At 35.8% G+C, this 21,359-nt stretch overlaps 1 protein-coding gene across 8 annotated transcripts in view; it reads right to left on the reverse strand.

Annotated features, from left to right (window-relative positions):
- PLEKHH2 (pleckstrin homology, MyTH4 and FERM domain containing H2) overlaps positions 1-21,359 on the reverse strand; it is a 55,100-nt gene that overhangs the window by 26,752 nt on the left and 6,989 nt on the right. For 6 of the 8 annotated variants that reach the window (XM_048296449.1, XM_048296448.1, XM_048296446.1 and 3 more), the window contains 8 exons: positions 9,511-9,573; positions 8,348-8,497; positions 7,825-7,908; positions 6,276-6,357; positions 4,389-4,571; positions 2,051-3,048; positions 953-1,028; positions 401-495 (listed from right to left, as the gene is read on the reverse strand). In XM_048296449.1, the coding sequence (XP_048152406.1) occupies positions 401-495; positions 953-1,028; positions 2,051-3,048; positions 4,389-4,571; positions 6,276-6,357; positions 7,825-7,908; positions 8,348-8,497; positions 9,511-9,573 (1,731 nt within the window). Of the gene's footprint in view, positions 1-400; positions 496-952; positions 1,029-2,050; positions 3,049-4,388; positions 4,572-6,275; positions 6,358-7,824; positions 7,909-8,347; positions 8,498-9,510; positions 9,574-21,359 lie in introns of those variants that run through there. The other 2 variants (XM_048296445.1, XM_048296451.1) reach the window with 2 other exon arrangements.

The raw sequence follows: 21,359 nt of genomic DNA on the forward strand, positions 1-21,359 counted from the left end.
GCCAGAAAATAAACAATGCTGTAATTACTGAGTGCTGGCTGTGTGACTAGAAACAGCTCTGGCACTGACACAAAGACATTTCTACACAGACACACACTTTTAATTATGACATTGAACACCATGTGGTTCTGTTAGTAATTAACAAGCCTTTGGAAAAAATCACCAAGGAACCTAAGAAGAATTGACCTAGGCTAGTAGCATTTTTCAAGCAGTATTTTTTTATTCCCCAGCTATTTGATATATCTGTTACTTCTGGGGGTCTGTGATCTCTATACATCAACTTACAACATATTTGGCATGGTAGTATCAAATGTGAAACAGCAAGTTCCTGGATGTGAAGCCTAATGATATTTAAAAATTTTCTTTAAACAGTAGAACAGTAAAACAGTAAAACAGTTACCCCTTTCAAAGTGGTGTAGACAGGAGTGGTCATGTTCTTATATATCAGAGATGTATATAATCCAGATATGGAGCATGAAGTTAGTGAAACAGCACCTAAAAAAGCAACATATTTTATAAATTACCTTCCTAATTCACCCCTCAATTAACAAATTCAAATTTAATATTTTTTTGTGTTGTATAACTGCTATAAAAAGCAAACTAACTCCTGAACAGTTTTGGATGTGAGATTTATACCTTTTTGAAATTTACAATGCTTTTAAAAAGCATAAATAAAATTGCAGTCATTAACTTGCTAACCCTTTTAAAATGAGTACCTGGTATAGAATCTTCAAAGTAGTGAATTGCAAAGTAAACTGGAGTGAACAAAGTACAAATTCAGCAGAAAGTCAAGATGTAAGGTATCAGAAGACAATGAAAAGATAACCAGTGATCTAGGATTTAAATAGCTGATAACTAAATGTTTATAAAAATATTTTCAAGGTCCTTGCTCACAAATCACGATAGGAAGAGAACTTTCATTGATGGGACAATGAACAACTAAACCACTTACTTTTATTAAGAGATTCCATGGTGAAAGCTTCAGACATCCTTAAACCAGATTTGGCTACAGCATAAATTCTGCTTTCCTATATAAGCAGAATGGATTTGATGGTAGATAATTAAAACACAACAATTACTTTTGTTCTGTTTAGCTTCCTAGTCTTTGTGTTAGTGCAACTATGTGATAAAATGGTTCATAAAATGACATTATCAATAGCAACGGAAAAATGCATCCTTCTTTTCTATGCCATACACGTCATAGCCATAGTCTTTTCCAACATTTTTCATACAATGCGTGCCCTGTAAGTAACTTATTCTTAAAAATACTATTATCAGGTGCCAAAAAAGCTATAACAAGAATGTTTTGTAATGGAAGATTGTGTGTAAAGAACGGAGAAATGCCATTGGAAGACAACTTTTCAACCATTTTGTGTTAAAAGGCTACAATAAGAAAATGTATAATGCGAAAAGTTCACTAAAATACATACACAGAGAAGCTGTTACATCAATGTATTATTCATCTCTGAAAAATAAATAGATAGAGATTTAATAAATTAATTAATAAATCTCTGATACAGAAACCACAGAATCAGTGAATCTTGCCTCAGTTAATTTTGGATTTTGTGTAAGACATATTAATATCTATTTTAACATCCTGACTGATAGCTTTAAAATTTTACTTGGAAATGCGATCAATTACTTGTGTAATTTGTAGTTGTCTGCTCTCGACTTAATTGTCTAGATTGTGAGTGGTACAGTGCTTACAGCAAGGGCATTGACACCAGCATTCTTGGGCTGTGTTAGTGTTCAGCTAAATAAATGCATGCAGTCACAAGCACTACATTCTTGGATACACTCAAAAGGATATACATAACTTAGATGAGACATGAAAAAAAGCTGGGTTTATCTATGAAATAGAGACCATGTTTTTCAATGGCAGGAATACTGTGCTTAAAATAAAACTTGGTTCTGAGTTTGTAGTCTTAGTTACAATAAAGCTAATGCCCTGTCTTGTCATTAAACAGAGAATAATTAAAATAGAGGCAACAAAAATCATAGAAGAGAGTGATGAAAAGAAAGTTTTGCCAGTAGGAAAAATATCTATTACCATGCTTACCCAGGAAGGAAATCGATGTAATGGAGGCGTTGGAGGTTTGTTGCTAGCACCCTTTTTTGTCGTATCACAGAGTTCCTGGGCTTCAGCATTTTGTGCTTCAGTGCAGTCATAGGTAAATGCTCCTTCATCACAGCCAATCTCCATTTTCTCTAAAATACCAGTATCTTCTCCATCCACCAGATCTATGTCTGTTTCCTGAGGTCTCCATGGACGGATCATGCTTATGGCATTTCTGTTCCTACCAAACATTCTGTCAGAACTCAGCTGGGGCTGGCTTAGGTGTTTCTTTGCTAATGCTGAATTTAGACTAAAGACATTAGGAGTCCGTAACCTTGGATGTGGCAAATTGGAGGGAAAATCTGATGGAGTTGTGCATTGAGAACCTGCAGAAGTTGCTAGAATTGGATGTTTGGGTGTCAGAGCAGGGGTTAAAATGGGACTTGGGGTATTTGCCTCACTGGATGAGGATGAATAATCTAGCCTCTGTGACTGAAATTTCTTATTCAGCTCATCCGAAGAACTATCTTGGTCTTTCTTTTTCCTTGTGAAGTCAGAGTGGCACTTTCCACCTGGATTGCTCAGTCCTTTTCTTTGGGACCCTTGCTGCCATGAGTATAGCTTCTTTTGCTGAGTCCTCTTAACATCAAAACTCTCTTCTTCAAATAGAGAACTACTGTCATCAGATGCTGTCAAATACATTTCACTTCCCACTCTACTGTACCTTGCATTCTCTTCAGATGTGTGGCTTGAAAGAGTCGACGCACACCTGGATTTCAGTCCTTTATTGTCTCCTCCATCCTCATCTGAGCTCCAGTCACTCCCAGTAGTGCATGAGTTCTTTGACATGTCACTGTCTATGTCTTTGGATGAGTAGCTTATTCTCACATTTTTGTTCTGCTCTGAACCAGAGGAACTTTGTTGCAATGACTTCTGACCTTTATTTGTCTCGTGTACAGGACCAGCAAAGGTAGTTTCCAGGATATCCTTCTCTAGAGGAGAAATATAATGAACATGAGAAAATTACTTTAGCAAACTTGACTGATAAATGGTTTTGTCATCATGCCTGTAAATAGTAAGTAGGTAATAATTTCAAATGAGTGAGTTTTTTAATATTGTAAGTAATAAACATTAAGAAAAAGATTATAAATTTTTTAATGTGACTGAATGCAAATTATGTTCACCAAAAAACCGTAATGAACATTACTCAAAGTTCTAGCTGATCTAAAAATGGCAATAAATATAAAGATAAGCAGACTGGAGCTTATCTCCAGTGTATGTGTGAAAACAAACAAACAAAACTAACAAAAAGCCAAATACTTAAGAGGGCATACAAATTTAGTTGCTTTACTAAATCTAAGGAAAATTAAAGTTTAATAAAAGCTTGTCAGAAAGTATTTTCATTAACAAATCAACTATTCTGAGCATTTCTACAGTGTTTATACACAGAAATTTATTCTGGAAGCTATTATTGTATTCCCAATGGTGAATGCTTAAGATGTACAAGAGAGACTAACAGAAAGTACTTCAGGAAAGACATTGTGTTAAAAATAGCTTTGTTTCTGCTCTTCACTTTTACCTGGTTTTGCAAGAGAGAGCTATAGCTTGCAACATGTTAGTGAGGCCTGCATGCTTCCAAATTAAATCAGATGCAAGAACTAGGGTTTTTCTACACAGACACTTGGAAAAGTCTATGTTAAATAGCTGTATGAAGTTAAAGTGGATTGAATATGACAAAGATTTTAATTTCACCCACATTAAAGTAATGAAGTCCCCAAAATTATCTGTTTTGATCTAGGCAAGCCGAAGGTTCTATTTCTTATCATTTCCCTTGAAAAGATCACTCTCACTTCAATTCCCTCATCTATAAATATGGAAGTAATAATACATAGCCACTTGCATAATGAACTTGCTGTAATATAAATACACAAAATATTCATAGGATCTCTTTCAATTTCTTATTTTCAAAAGACCTCAGCTAACCATTTTGGGTACCATGATTAACTGTGGAGAAAATACTGAGGTCATAAGGGATTTGAGTACAAGGGATTCAAACGAAGGACCAGAGCAACAACAAACGTCACAACCATATCTTTCCTTCACAGCCAAAGCACCCAGGAGCCTCTGCAAGCTGTCAAATAATGTATTAGTGGTATTACAGAGACTGTAGTGCTCAACAGGATTTCTTCCTAGTAATAAAAGAGGAGCAGAGCAGAGGGAGACAGTACTGGGATGTACTTTGAAAACAGCTGGTTTGGATGCACTGACAGGGTTGTTGATTTTAGTTTTCTGCTTGTGTCAGAATAAAACGGCAGTATTGGTGACAAGGTACCTGGCATCTTTTTGCCTTCAGAGTAGTCTGACTCTTTAGATGAAGCCTTGCTTATTTCTTCAAGCTTAGGAGACGGTTGTGGACTTCTTGCTCTATTTGAAAAGCATCTAAAAGTCAAACTGCTTAGTCGCTGACACTCTCCAGGCTTTTGTGTTGAATTAACAGATTTCTTGCCAGTAGCTTCTGAAGAACAGTAATTCAGAAATCTTGTGTTAGTGAGATACAACAAGCTATACTACTCTTCTCTTTACTCTGCCGTGAAAAGTTGTTTTTTTAAATGTAACTAAAATTTAGAAAAAAAAGATAATTAAAAATTTATTATAGGGATAAAAACCTACCTGATACCTCCCCATATCAAGAGAAACCCAGAGCAACATTTCTAGTTCTTAAAATTTGACTTTTTTTTAACAATAGAAAGAAAAAATCTTGTAACAATTTCACAGTAGTAAGATATAAAACATGTTCTTAATGAAAACCCAGTAAAAATGCCTGATTTTATTCTGCTATGACTGCAATTAAACCTATGGGCTGTTCTAGGATATGTAATATGGGAAAGACTGTAGAACAATAGTATTAAAATATGTGAAGGCCTTCCCTTCAGATAAAAATATTAAGAGAATCTGTAACAGGTGCTTCAGCAAATACAGAAGAGTAAGTTACCAGGTTTAGAAGGTCTATATGGAGGAGGACTTCAAGAGAAAGTGAAAGCAGAAATTAATGAACTGCCTGGAACATGAAATCTGTCCATCCCTGTTCATAAAAATCCCTATGCTAGATCCGGGAACAAAAGGCCCTTACCCATAACTGTAAAATTGCTTATAACAGTACCAAGTGTTCATAATCTATAGCCTGTCACCAGCATGGACACTGCAAATAGTAATAAATTTCTTAATATTTTGGGGTGTATAAGTAACTGTGTATTGGAAACTACATGGTCTCAAAAAGCCTTTAAATAGATCTCTCAGAAGAGAATGACTAGAAGTGTATGGAATTGCTACTTATCAAAAGATAGCAAAGAAGCAAAACAATCCAGTTTCTTCATTAACAGAAAGGTGCATCTTAGTTTAAAAACTTCATATTGCATATGAATTTTTAAATGTTTGTATTTTCATATATTAAGCATACTATGTGTGTACACACACACACTTCTCTATGCACATTTCTGAATATTATCAAGAAATGAAGGCTAGGTAGCAAATTAACACAATTTGCAGGTGATAGTGAATTGTCAGATCAACCAAGCATGGAGAGGACGATGGGAACCTTCAGACAGACTTAAGAAAGTTTGTGAACAGGCAACATGGTGGTGAATAAAATTCAACTTTGATTAATGTGAAATTATGCTTCTTGGAGGGGATAGTCCTCTTTTCTTTATTTACACTTTATGATTTTTAAATTTACTATATCCATTTGGAGAGTGATACTCTGGTCTGAATTAAGATTTTGGATCACTGTAGTCAAAGGCAGTAACTAAAAAGATCTGATTGGAATTCTGACTCCCAGCTGACCATTTGCTAGAAAAAGCAAACGCAGGCTGACATTCATGTATTTCTTAACAGTGCTGGGACCACCTATACTATACAGAAGTGAAAGCAAAGATCTGTCATAAATCCAGTAAAATCTTTTTACTTGCAGAACCTCTTAAGTAACAGCGATGCGCGTTCACCCCACAAAAACCAGTTGTGCCTTGTCTGCATGTCTTTTCAGTATAAAACCAAGTGATTCCTTCCTAAAACCTTCGTGTACAGTCACTCTGATGTCAGTTCATACTCTCTGAAATCTTTGTGATTTCACAGAATATCTTCATTCATGTAGATGCACACATTAATAGGGAATAGAAAGAAATATACCATTAGAGAGAAGCTTTCAGAAGATTTGTACATTTACCTTGCAGTTTAGATTGTACTGTTTTCATCTCTTTCGTTTGCTTTTGGTTGATCAAGCGAAGGTTCTGATTTTCCACCTCTAACTAAAAGCATATAAATGTAATCTCATCCATTGGTGAAACAAATCTTGAAGTCATTACATAAATGTGAAATGTGAATTTCTGCTTATCTAAGGATAGAGCTACTTCAAATAGTAAGCTCCTCTCTGCTGCTTCTCTGAATACCAGTCTAGGCATCTCTTTATTCTGAGCTACTAAATTCCCCGCAATGATTATTTGCTCAATTCTGCCAAAATCATTCCCCCAACCAAGCAAATCCATGACTGCTTTAAAAATCCTTAATAAATAAAGAGAAAAATAGAACTGCACTGGCATTTTTAATAAAAGCAGAGGGCTAGAATTACAAACTTCTGTGCCACCTTGCAAAACCAAGAGCAAGCAGAGGAACCAGAGGGAATGATGGTTCTAATGCCTCCTTGCCATCCCACAGCAAAAGTTAAAACAAAAATAGGTGTCAGCAAACTTTATACAAAGCAAAAGTCTTTCTACAGGAAATAAAAAACCAGCAACCCATTGCTGTAGCCCACCACTGGGAGGTAAAAGATGCTGGTCCAAACTCCTGCTCCAGATTAGGCAAACAGATTTGAATCTGGATATCCCTTGTCACACAGAAGGGAGCCAGCAATTCCACTTCCCACTGAGTGACACTTAGTCACATCTGTGAAACTAGCTTGAGATTTTCCATAAAGAGTAAGTAAATAGTTTGAGTCATACTTGATTTTGTCCAAACTTTTTCATGGTAATTTTAGCTAAATTTAATGGCATTTTTATTAAATTATTTCAAAATAATTTACTTTAGCCCTCACAGACTAAAAATAAATATTTTATGTAAGTACCTTCTAGTTTCTTACTTCAAAAACAATAATTTAATTGTTTTTCAACTCGAGTATAACTTTCAGTTAACTACAAGAGAGTAAGATTTTAACTTTTACAGGCAACTTTAAATTCTACGCCCAGGGAGGAGAAAGCACAGCTGCACCCCAAAGCTGGCAGCCTTACGCAGGGCTAAGACATGGTTATCTTACCACAGCAGGGGAAAAAAGGGAGACAACTGGTCTCTTGAAACTAGAGCTGGTGTCCCTGAAACTATTCATGACTAAGAGTAGTGTGGGCATTGTGAAATAAAAAATGATCAAGGCCTTTTTTCTGCCAGGCCCCAGCAGGCTTGGTCGGCTTTCTGGGGATTATTCACACTTTAGGCATCTGCTTGAATAAGCTCAGCTTGCGAGCTCTCTCAAGAAGGGGAGAAGTTGACCTTCCAGAGAGCAGTTCTGGGCCCTTTCTCTAGAAAGAGGATCCAGATCATACGGGCTGACCAAACCCGACATCAGAATTTAAGGGACATGGACACTCTGCTCTCTGTGCCCTTTTTTTCAAAATGGGAAGCATTTTTTTCACTATGGCACGCAGGCTTTTAACAACCAAAAGGTCTAAGGGATATCCAGTCACACCATTATATTTTCTGTGTAAGTATTGTAGCAAGAGTTATACCTCATGAAGCTTGACTGTCACCCATTCTTTTATTTTAGCTGCTTTTTCTTCTATGATTTTTGCTTCTTGCAGTCTTATTTGCTTCTGGAAAAAATTGACATAAGTATATTTGTCACTGAGTAATATAATCTACCCGAATAGTATCTTCAGACACAATTCCTAAGATTGCTTGAAGTAATTCAGGCTCCTGTGTAATACATAGTGGTTTTTAAAAAATGAGGAATAGGGCCTTCACAGAGGCTGCTATTCCTCTTTCCTCTAGGAAAAATGACAGCTCTTCAGGGGAGACAGTATCATCTTTTCCCTCTTGAAAGTCAGATGTTCTTTCAATGGAAGCCAGAGCGTAATTTGGAAAGGAATAAACATTATTCAAATTACGTACTTCCAGTGGGAACCTCTTTAATCAAACAACAGAAATAATGCTAAACTTTTCTGGTCCTCTATTGATCTAAATTTTGATTTACCCTGTGTATAATTAAGAAGGGAATTGATGTTTCTCTTCTGTAACACCATTATTTCTAACCTGTTCTTCAAGTTGTTGCTCCAATTTTTGTATTATATCATTTTTATCTTGTATCAGGATCTCCAGATCTTGACATCTCTTATACAACCTGGTTTCTGATTCACTTGTTTGAACATTTGCTGCTTTTAATTTCTCTTCCATGATCTGCACCTATTTGGAAAGTCAAATATAGAAGTTTAAGAAACATAATACTCCAAGTCAAAAGTAGTAATTTAATCACAAAATAGACTGTTCCACACTTAAGATTCAAGATAACCCTGCACAGTTTTGAAGCCTATTTAAGAAGAAACCCCACAGTTCATGATGTCTCCCTAGCACTTAATACCAACAGGCAAAACACTGAAAGATCTTACACAGATTTTGTTAGCATCTGTGAGAGGCTTCTGGTTTTGTAACACACAAGCTTTTAGAAACACCAGTATGGGAAGAATGCAATTTATCTACAAGGAGCTGTAAACAATGTTTTAATAAATAAACAATTGCACACTGTAAAAAAGCCCAGCAAATTATCAGTAGCATTCTAAAAAACTGCTTAAAAGCACTTGGCTTGTAGTCAGGAATGTTTTCTAACTCCAAATTAGTACGTGAACATTTTTAGTCTTATAATTTTCAGTTTCTATCTGTCTCGCAATAAGATCTGAGGAATGTTTCAGGAATAGCAGAGGTATGTTCATGAAATGTCTACAGTAGCTAAATCTGCCATTTGGAATCAAAAGGCAACTTTGGTTAAATATTTAGCCACTATCTCATTCTATAAATGATGTAACTTCTACAAGAGGAACAAACAACCCAGAACAGTTCTATTTCGAGACTGTATTGGGTAGCCTCATTTTATTTTCTTACAGATCTTCTAGAACAGGCCATTGTTTCCTCTCCCTTTTGCTTCCACATGCATCATGTATCAAAGACTCATGGTGCATCAATGAAGAAACTCATTACATGTATCTGTTTTTGATTTGTGATGTTCGCTTTGACTTTATTGAACTTAACTGAGTAGCTAGCAAAGAAAGGTATCAGAACTCTCAGTTAAGATAAATCAACAGATGTTAAACCGTCTTCTCCAATTTTAGAAGTACTTAAGAATAAAGCAATTTTTTGAATTTCATTTCATTAAAGTACCATACATACACAGCTAGTGGAGATATTTTTCCAAGTGTTTATACCTGCTGAAACGCTCTCTCTGCTTGACGATCAGCATCTACAACTTGTTTCTCAAGCTGCTGCATCTGTAGATGTAACAAAACATACAGTTAAATGGCCATGCCTTCTGCCTCTCATCAGAAAAACTCATTTTCAGGGTCTGTTTTGAAAAAGGAAAGGACACGTGGTGGCTGGGAGCATAAAAATAAGAGGATGAACAGTGTGTCAGACTGGGAAAAGAATTCACTATCATGACTGTATTAAAACATTGTAAAAACTCTTCAACAGAAAAAATATATACACCTTTTCTTCATAGTTAATTCTCTGGCTTCCATATGACACACTGCTTTTTCTCCCCTGCTACGAAGAGTAGAAATTCCTTTGACAATAGTCCTGAAACTTTCCTCATGTCCCTCCAAAAGAGGCAAGAGTAGAGGGTACTTGGCTGCTACTCCTTCTGAAGTTGACAAATTTAGCATTTTGGACAAATATGCCACAAGGACTGTCCCAGACTTCTCCACATGCTGCAGGATGTGGCAGAAGAGACATGGTGGCCTCAGATGCCCCACAGCAGCAGTGGGTGAAGACAAGAGACCAGTTTTCATGGCGAAGTGCAGGTCACTTCTGAGGGGGGCAGATTTCTTATTTTATATTGAAGATTAATGAATCACAGGCTCAGTCTTTGCCCAGGGCCTTGGAAAACCCCTGCATTTTACAGGATTTATTTTGAAGGCTTTCCCAACAATACAGAACAGAAGGGGCCAGAAAGAGATACTTTGTTTACACTTTGTTACATTTTGTTAAGAGCCCTGTAGTCTGATTTTGCTGAGTTTTTTTAAGAAGTAATCTCTGGTTTGAAGTAACACTTGGAAGTTCATAAGGTATTCCATGACTTAAGGACTTGGTGGTTCTTAGGAAATATCTAGATAGGACCTCAGTTCACCTGAAGAGAATGAAACATCAAATAATTAATATTGCCATACTCAGTATTCAGCTTGAAAATTGTTCTTAGAAAAGCATATGATGCAAATAATGCAAATGAAACCCATTTATTCCTTCTCCTGTTTACTGCATGGTTTTAAAATAACCAGTTTCATCCTGTCCTGTTTGTACTCAATTTCTGGTATGTTTCAGTTTCTTTTTCACTCTCCATCTCTTTTTTTCTCTTCCTAATTATGCTGCCAATCACATGAAACTTTTAGCACCATATCCATACAAGGACAGAGTCATCATTTTCTATCCATCAATAACTGAAAATGGAGACTATGAGACTTATGTTTCATTAACATAAAAAAAAAAAGCTGTAACTCATCTTCTAGTCCTTTCTCATACAATACAAAACCCCAAAGTCTGCATCATAATAATACCACAACACACCACTGATACAAGAGCAACAAACATTTCACAATCCACATGGTTATGGTCAGGTCCCCAGTGAGTTGTTTTGCAAGAACACTTTTAAGGATTTGATCTTCCCAGTCATTCATTTGCCAGATGGACAGGGAGATAAGCCTTCTTTGTTCCTCTCTGGTCACATGAATTTAATTTCATATTTAAATGACCTCATGTTAAGATTTTAACTTCGAGTTTAACTTTTGGAATTTTGACTTCTAAGGTTACTTTCCATCTGTCTTTTTGGTTTTACATTCAAACAGAAGTTTGGTTTGCAAGACTCACTTTAAAACAGTTTTTCAGACATTTATTTTTTAGTGAGTTGGGATTCGGAAATTGAGGTTATTTCTGAATATATGGTCAGCTAACATTCAGCTGTAGTAAAAGCACTGTGCTAAACATAATGGGAGTGCAGGTACTAATAATGAACTAATACTCTGTAATGTTCTGTCTCTATTTTATGAGCGAAAACTATTATGACAGAAATTAGAATATTATGACAGAAAACTTTAGATATTTTTATTGTGAAATTTACTGATAAGTAGCAAGTTGTTCATCCACTTTCACAGGCAATTTGCAAATGCATGGCAGCAACTGGCAATTTATTTATGTCCCATAAGTTCAGGTAATTTCATCTGTAAGGTAGTATCAGAAACCTGACAGATTTAGTAAATGGAATTAAAGCCTGAAAATGTTGCTTGCCAAGTTCACCCAGCTGCCACTGCAGCTCAACCAGCTCCAACCTGGCTTAAACCTGCAAACAGCTGGTCTCTGCAGCAGCATCTCATGATCACTGAGCCACTGTACAAGCATTAGGCAGTAGAGCTGCTCTTCTACACAACAGTTTGAGTCCTGGATCATCCAGTGCACTAAAGGCCCACATTCCTTCCACAGCTGTGCACTGACCCTGCACAGTGCACCTCTTTCTGGGATATACACACTGTTACCCAGGACCAGGAACGTAGTAATATGTTAATGTAGACTACTGGGACAAAGAATATGATTTGAATAAAGCTGTTGCTAAGATTAACATAAAGCCAGGAGCCAAAGAAGCTGAGAGAATAACTACCAAGCAAAAGATCATTCAGAGATTATAAAGGGAAGAACAAAGTTTAGTTTTGCCTCTTCAATAGTTAACTACTTCAGGGTGTGCTAAGAAGCTTTGTGTGGTCTCACAGTATGGATATGTCAATCAGCTTCCTGGCAACAACTAAATGTGAGATTTTAGTTGCAAAATTTCTAAAGGGTCTTCAGTTTCTTTTAGGAGACTCCTGTTAAAAAAAAGCAATCTATATTATTCAGCAAGGATGAAATATCATGGTTACCAAACATGAGCACTTCTATTAAAATTAAATTTGCCAGCGTTTCAATAATTTGATGCTACATAATAATTACTAAGTGAGTCCTGATTTTTCCTTTATTTAGAGTTTATATAGGTTTGTTTTTCAGGGTCTCCTGTAACAATAATGAAACTTAAAACAATGTTTTTGCCATTTGCCTAAATAAACAATCCACCAAATGGTTTTGCCTGAAAAATTAGATTTACATCTATACTCTGACTGCTTTGCTTCTTTATAAGCCTGTGAACTTAAACAGAAGAAACGACTGCCTTAGAATACTCTGAGGGCTATCGAACTTGTTGGGCAAAAGATTGGAACTATTTCTAAGGGAAGAATTTCTCTTCACAAACAAAACCTAACCTTAAACCTTCTTCTTAAGTAGTGAAAAGTTTCTCAACAACGATCACACCATTACTGGGAGAAGGTGGAAATACGGGACTGGTTGAATGGTTTAATCAAGTCATGCTTTGAACTCATCAAGAATGAAATGCAGTGCTAGATTTTTTTTACCCAGTGACTGTGAAGGCCATTTCAGACCATGGATTGATAGCTTAAGATCCTCAAATAAAAATTTTTTAAAAATCCTTAACCTGAGGATGGATGTGGCAGGTAATGTCAGCCATATCCATGCTTAGGGGCAAACATCAGATGCAGAAGAACTCTACCTATGGCAGCATCCTGAATATTGATGACCAACTCTGACTTTATAAAGAACAAGATTTGAAAAAAAGAAAAGTCTGTTGAACCAGACCTCTGTCCCACCAACTTTTCTGTATACACCTCAGCAAATTGCCAGCATCACTGGATCAACATGGGATGTATTTGCTGTTAGGTGAGACATTGCTCGAATGAACTACAGTCCGTAAAGGATCAACTGACATAAAGTTGGCTTCCCAGGAGAAACATGGAGAGCCATCATGTTTTTGATAACATTTGGCATGTGAAACATATTTAAGCTTAATTTTCTATCATGTCCTAAATGAGGTAACTTGAAATAATGGCCCAGTTCAACAAATCTCTTGTAAGGAATATTGTTGTCACCCACATTGGATTGGTGCAAATTCAGTATGAATTCAGAGATGTCTGGTCATAATCTATACTGGTTTTGATTTTACAGTCTTAAATATAAATATTTTGGCCCATGAACAAAAAATACATACATATTGACTGAACAACACAGGTACAGAAGAACAGATGCTACTTTAACCTGCACTTTCTCCTTCTGTCTTTAAGTGAAAAATCCTCTTACAATTTCCAGAAAACGGATCAGTGCATGCTGCGTCAATTACTGAATTATAGAAAACCATTTCTATTGTTAGAAACAGATTTGGTTTTAAACCTAGTAAGGAAATAACCACTCTACATCTGAGACTCATCAAATTGAGCTATTTTTGTTCAAACAATGAACAGAGAAATGCCACGTGTGAATAAATAGTGAATGCTTTGAAGAAACATGGCAGCAATAAAAACAGAGGTGTACTGCCTTGGAGGTCTGGGCATTGAAGTACAACACACAGTCACTGGGAATTCTATACAATACAAAGGCAAATCATAAAGTGATTCCTTTTCAAAGGTCACCTGGAAATTTCTTGGCTGCATTCAGAAATGTTGAACATACATATTTTTGTGCAAGTAAAGAACTTTTCATTTGAGTAAAGCACATATTACATGAAATCACCAAAGGGTATAAACTCAAAAGTCATCACTCACAAATTTAAAAAATATGCCTTTTGTATGTATATAAGTGTATATACACGTTCATTTCTATACAGAGAGATCATTATTCCTGTAGTGTGTACTAGAGAGAAATCACAGCACTAAAATGATAACTTTCCTGTTATTTGAAATAGCTATTTAATAATTTTAAAGGAAACATTTTATTTTAAAAATGAAAATTGTTGTAATTAGTTCCTTTTGAAATCTGAAAAATGTTTGTTATGTATAGGAAAAAAACCCTATTTTTTATCCAAGCCAATTTTCAACATAACAATTTATCCCATTCATGTTTGAGATTTGCATTACAATCAGTGCATCATACAGTGTCTCCTAGTTTTTAATATTATAAACAACATGCTTGTATCACACAGACTTTTTGGAAATCTTTTTGAAATAAATATAGGAAAAAATACAACCATTAATGAACAAAAAGAAAAAGCATCACTTCTCTGGATGCCTTTCAAAGCATGTTGATAATAGGTCAAAGTTTTCAAAAAGGAAAAATGAGTTAAAACCTAATGTTTCTGCACAGTTTGTCTGCTGATGAAATGCAGGACTTCCAGTCATTTGAGAATGGTATGTTTAGAGTCTGTTGTTTTCCTTGCATTTCAATTTTTCTAATCTTCATCATCTGAAAAAAAAAGCCCTAACCATCTGTGGTTGAAAAATAATGTTCCCCATAAAAAAATAGTAAATCTGTCCATTTTTAGATACGGTGAACTACCAGTCCTCACACCACACAGGACTTGCCAAAACCAGAGACATGGGTATGTGGTTGCTTCTATAAATAAAGAAATAGGAGAAGCAACTGAGGGATAAAAACACCTACAACTGTCTTTCTGAGGTGCCAGTAGATATAAACAGGTGATGAATAAACATTGGCTGGCATTTAGAAGACACTCATTTTTCACATTGAGTAGAAAGGATTTTAGAACTGCCTTCTAATAGAAGCTATGAAGACAAAAGATCTGGTTGGTGTTTTTTTATGTGATACTTGGTAAGTTTATAAATGGTTTGAAGAACATGCCTGCCAGCTATTCCACAGCACTACATCTGACCAAGATTTCCCCTTTTGATTCTCTATTCCTGTATTTAGACCCAAATATTTCAACAAATCTCTGCATTTCCAGAAGAAAAGTTAGTACTGCTTAAAAGCAAGTAATCTGCTTCTTGATGGCTTTGATGACCATCAGTTTTCATGTTTTACAGTACACTGTGCCCAATCATATAAAGCCTTGCACACATTTGTTAGTTAAAAGCGATGGTCAAACTGTTCTGGAAGCGTGACTTACTCTTTTCACAGAGGTCTCTCTTCTGGTAGTTTAGCTTAGGAATATACAGGAATATTCCTCCTAGTTCTTTAACTCATTTATTATAAAGCTGACTAGGTATGTTCCATCCATACTTTTTAACATTATTCCTTCTGCCTTGACATTTCTCTTCTATGTGTTATGTATTGTCCATATGGACAGTGCTAAATCTTTATAAACTACAACAAAATATGACCTGACTAATTAAGCCATATAGACTGAACACCTAAGGAAAAGAGATGTAAAATAAATATACTAACATTTCATAGGAAAAATAAAGATAATTTGTAAAGAAGGAATGAGCACATGCCTTGGGGAAGAAATATTTTGTTCTTTATTGGCCGATTTTTTTATCCCAAAGGGAGTACAATAATTAGAGACACTTATCTTTAATAGAACAGCTTTGCATCTAACTTATTAGTAGAAATCCCTTTTGTTGTATAATCTAGGAAATGATTCTTCAGAGCCACCTGTACTTATAAAATTAAATATGCCTTCAGTGAAAAATGGATATTTTGGCACAATAACTTTTCCCTAGAACAAGATAAAACCTATAAAAATATGACTCAATTTTTCAGTCCTTGAAATGAAGATTTGCTTTCTGAAGCTAATCTTTTTGTCACAGATCTCCCCAAAAGGGCTAATGGTAAAGGCTAAGTCTCAATGGGGCTCAAATGTTCCTTTGGCTAATTATAGACCAAGTATATATTGTATATGAAATTTTATTGGTTTTTATTATTTCCTACATGAAAAAAAAAATCTTCAGATAAAGAATTGGTCACCTGGCTTAAATTCAGAAAGCTACAGCCTCGTATTTCCCTCAAATCCCACTTGAATGCTCACCTAGGTTATGACTACTGCAACACAGCTTAGTGCTCACAACCTGGCAGTTTGCAAGCTGCCACCTTCCAGAGCTCTCCCATGGTTTTTCTTCTCCCATTTTCTTCATTTTTAATAACAATTAACAAGTAAAAGGCTACAATTCTTCTCATGAACAAAGCACTGTCAACCATTCCTCTGCAAATTTGCCATCTCACCAATTCCTTTTTATTTTGTCTTTCTCTGTCACACAAATGTATGAAGCATAAGAACAATTTCATTCTTTGATGTCAAAGTTACATCTCTGTGCACACACACAGAGACACATATCCACTTCTCCTGCTTCTCCTGCAGATGACCAGCACTTCTACAATCTGCATGTGTAGAATCACAATCCTGTTCACTTCTAACTACTCTCCTAGGTAGGCAAAAGGCACTTCTCAATTGCACACCTCTCTTTCTTCTCCTTTTTAGCAATTCAGCTCATTCATACAAACTGTGCTTAGTAGCCTTTCCTTGAAACAAAATGAAACCTCCAAAAATTACCAGTCTCTATTTGCTCAGTTTCCAAAATGAAAAACCAGGCTCAAAATTTCTACTGCTCTCCTTGATGAGACCAGTTTTACTGCTGAGTTATTTTACTTCTTTCAAGTTCTTTTCAATACTTAAACATGCTTTTAAGAATTATTTAGCTCAAAAGGTTTTCTAGTTGTCATTAAATGAGTGAAAAGTACATATGAAAAAACAATCTTTCACATCTCAGTTGAGTTCATTGTAGTAAAATTAATGATTTCTTTGGGAAACTATGTAACTTAAAGATACAAAACTGAGAAGCCCAGAGGGTGAACCCTTCCAGAACTGGTAGTCTAGGACAGCTGCCAGCAAACATACAGATTTAAAAAAGTTAAATTCCACAGTGGGATTCGAGGAGGCAGTGTAGTGAAGGACAATTGAGCAGCATGTAATGCTGGCTCAGTGACCATGCTTTTCCCAATGTCAGTCACAGAACTTTCCTAAGCCTGGTAGACACTAGGAAATTCCCTCTTTCTGGCAGTCATCTTTTCCAACTCAGATCTTGTCTTGATAGTTAAACTGCAGAGACACAATCAAATACAAATTAGGTAGATGACCACTCTTAGCACAGACATTCTCATAGCATTCAAAATCTTGAAAGGAGTGAAGATATTTTTCAGCGAGAGAGAAGGTACCAAAGCACTTTGGCAGGCAAGTAAAAAGAAGTCTCACATGGTGCTTAACATGAAAAAGACAAACATCTATCAAGAACTGGTTGTTCATCTGCTTTGTTTTGTACTGATCACTGTACTGCAATTGTGGAAATTCTGCTGCCTCTGTCTCCCTGAATTGTGGCTTCTTATTAGAGCCACAACATGAGCATCCACCTGAAACAGGACGTGCCACTGCCTGAGAGGTGATGGCTTAAGAAACAAAGGTACCACTCACTGCCAACAGTTTAAAAAAAGAAAACTGAATTTATTAATGACATTAAAGGGTACAGGACACTTTGGAAACACATGGCAACGGAGCAAGAGATTCCAGAAATATATGTAGGGCAGCATATTGCACTTTAAAGACAAGACAACAGGTATTTAAAGCGTGGAAGTACTGTCCCAAGCAATGAAAATTAAATGAGCAAAAAGAGTTCTCACCATGAAAAATGGAGAAAAAACATCTTGTAGCTCCTGTAAGTGAAATGCTAAACAAGTATTAGATTGGCTAAGGATCTGCACAGGTGTCTACCCACTATCACAGCTTCCACAGCTTCCATCAACTTCCCCATCTCAGGTGAGCTGGAATAGAAGTGAATACCACCAGAGACGAGATATGAATCCTCTGGCCTCACAGCAAAGGCTGTGCTCTTCATGCCATTACCCAGCCAGGCCTCTACAAGAACAGCTAATTTATTGCTTCCTGAGTTCTCTTTTTTTTTTCCATTTTCAGCCTCCTTAGAAAGAATGTATTTTTAAGATATTCAAAAACAACAAAACAAAAAAAGCCCCATCGTTTTAACAAGGCATAGCATAAACTTAATAATAGACAAGGGATAAAAATGGAACTTTAAGAAACATGTGTAGATATTAAAAAGGTGTAAACAAACCTACAACTCTATTCATATAAACTTTTATTCTCCTGAACTCTCCTTGGTTTCTCCTGTTTGTACCTTCCTAATTGCAACTGAATTATTTTCCAGGATGAGAAGTTTTTTAAGAGCAATTAAAGACTGAAAAATAACCATCTGAATAATTTTGGTTCAATGGTATTCTGCTCCCCTTTTATTTTATTTTTATGTTGGCAGTCACTGCATAAGTCCAATGCCTTACTGACTTTTCCTCCAAAAACATTAAACATGAAATTGCCAAGCCAGAGATAACAAAACAGATTGCATCTGCTTCATTTTCCAATGTCAAATGATATACCATAAACAGGACTGTGAAATACAGTGGGTATTTATAATACCTGGATTTAGCTGTTGGTTTGTAAGACCAGGTCCAAAATGTGTTATGCTTTGGAATATACTGAAAAATAGTATTTGGCCTAAAAGTTGGTTATCATTCAATTTTCATAACCTGTACAAAAAGTATAAATAATATTGCATTTGTGATGTACACACTCATTGCCAGCTGAGCATGAATACAGACAATATCCAAGTGGAAGGTTAAAACAATGTACATATGAAAAGAATTCTCTCTCATAATCATTTATTTTTGTTGAAAATCACTTAAAGCGTAACACAATGACCCTCAGCACTGCAGGAAACAAACTTGGAGACATTCATAGGAAGGCTGAGTATTACTGGACAGCCCATAACGCAACATTTGGGTCAGTGCCATATTCAGTCCTAATGGGGTCTGACAAAAAAGAGATCCAGTGGAGGCTGCCCAAGTGGGAATTTAACACAGCTATGTAGTTCTCCTACTAAAATGACTTTTTAGTGGTATGAAGAACATCAACTTTATACCTTACATTGCATGCGTATTCTAGGTGAAAAACGCACTTACTGTGGAAAGAACAAAGGTCACCAACTTTTCCTATTACTTGAAATGCCAGCTGGAAGCTAAACTTGCAGTACAAACATGTAATCTTTTACTCAGCAAAGGGGTTTTTTTGTAAAATCTTCACATACGTAAGACTCAAGCTGCATTAAAATACAGGCTTCTGCTTAAAGCTCAGTTTCACAGCCATCCTAAATTTGGCGTACCAGGATACTTTCTAACATCATTCCTTAAATTCCTGTAAAGACCTCTCCCACTTACAGCAGCAGCTTCTGCTTAAAACTCCAACAAGGTCTCTTTCTTTGCACGTTAGATTTATAAATACAGACTCTTTACTTGGCAAAATGAAAAAATATTAAAAACAAATAAACAACAGGGAATGGATTAAGTTTTCTGAAAACACTGTATATTCCCTTGCTTCTCTCTCTTCTTCTCCTCAAGTTCAGTAAAAAAATTAAGCTTTGGTAGCTGTACTGCTGCAACACATTTACAATGCAAATTCCTCAACTGAGTTTCAAGGATGAATACTTCCTAAACTTACAGGACACAGTAATTAGTTTGTTTTTCTGAATTAGAACACATCTGTTAGAATAATATACTCAAGACTTTTCATGTTAATTGTTCATTTATTTGCAGGGGTGCTATTAAATAAAATAACTTTGCAAAGGTATTTGATTTCTAGTGTACAAGAAAAGTGCTTCAGTTAATCCAGCCTGAATACATTTACGGACTCACACACATATTGGCATTTTGTGGTCATACACAAATATTGGCAATGGATAGATTCAAGACATCCCTTATGTAAATCTGGTTTTAGACAAAGCTATACAACAAGTATAAAACCCATTGGCAGTTTCTGGTAAGTCATGCACACAGGGTAATAGGATGTCCTGATACACTGTCTTGAAGAGATACCTCTCAAACAGGCAGAGGAGGAAGGCTGGAGAATTACCATCAATCCATTTCTCTTGCCTTCCTGTACAGACTCCCTGTTTTTGTCACAGTATCATTCTTACTCTGTTTCCTACAACAATTACATAGTATAATACCCACAGGGTTTTACGTCTGTCACACCACAGTGCTGTGATTTTGTTGCTGTTTTGAAGTGGAACTGTCTGCTGCTACTGTTCAGTGTTTTAGTACACATTTCATAGCATAGAGATGATTGCAAACAAAACCATAAATAAAGGCCTGTGCTAATCAAAGTAAGAGTGAGAATTATTCTGAGCTTTGCCAATTTGTTTCATTCTATAACAAGTAACAAATCTAGAAAGTACCTATAAAGACTGACATGGGCTACGTTATTCTTTTGTTGTTAGTATCACTACCGGCCAACTGGGTCTTCATTATTCACTTTACTATTTCCTAAATATATTTTTGAATAACAATTCCATGCAGTTCAACTTCAAACTAGTGTGAGTGTATCTTTCCTTTAACCAATACTGAGAACTGTCTGTATAATTTCAAAAATTAAAACATGTGAAAAAAATAACTACTGGGTTATTAGCCAACAGCACCAACTCAGAAATACATACAAAGACTTTAGTGCCCATTTTGAATATGGTTCCTTTTGAATTGTGCAAGACTGCTTAATTTGCAGATGAATATGATCAAATTTTATTAAGCTGTGACCAGACTTTGATACATGTCCCAACTGAATTCCAGTTTATGAATGAAAGATTCATATTAAAAAGTCAAAGTGGCACAGTAAGGAGAAGGATCATTTTTCATGAAGTCTTCTAATGCACTGCTCTGGAGAGTATTATGTCAAATTATCCCAATGGAATACTTGTTGGACCTGTGGTCTTCAACAGAAAATGTTTCTCCCATGTATAACTTCTGTAAAGACTTTGCCTTTTCTAAAATTTCTGAGAAAGATAAGGCAAATGAAAACAAGAGAGCAGTTACATGGAAAGTTCTTAAGTTTTTTTATCTGTTTCACAGTCATATTTCTCACAGATGAGAATAATTTGCCTTTGAATATTTTCTTTCAGGCACAGCACTGAAGATTTGTGATTTCATCCCTCTTATTCTGCTTGGTTTTATGTTTTTTATGTTGATATTTGAAATTATATGATTATGCATACATTTCTATTAATTTTAGAGGATATTTCTAGTTCAGTTAAGAGCCTGGAAATGCAAACTGTAAATGAACAAAGTGAAAAGTCAAATAGAAAGCATTCAAATTTATAAAATCTTTTTAAAATTCAGATAGTTTTGTGAAGTGCTGTTCATGAATCTTAACTTTTAGGTTGCCAAAACTACAGTCAGCAGCAGCCATGTA

Source organism: Corvus hawaiiensis, chromosome 3 (assembly GCF_020740725.1).
Source record: "Corvus hawaiiensis isolate bCorHaw1 chromosome 3, bCorHaw1.pri.cur, whole genome shotgun sequence".
NCBI lineage: Eukaryota > Metazoa > Chordata > Aves > Passeriformes > Corvidae > Corvus > Corvus hawaiiensis.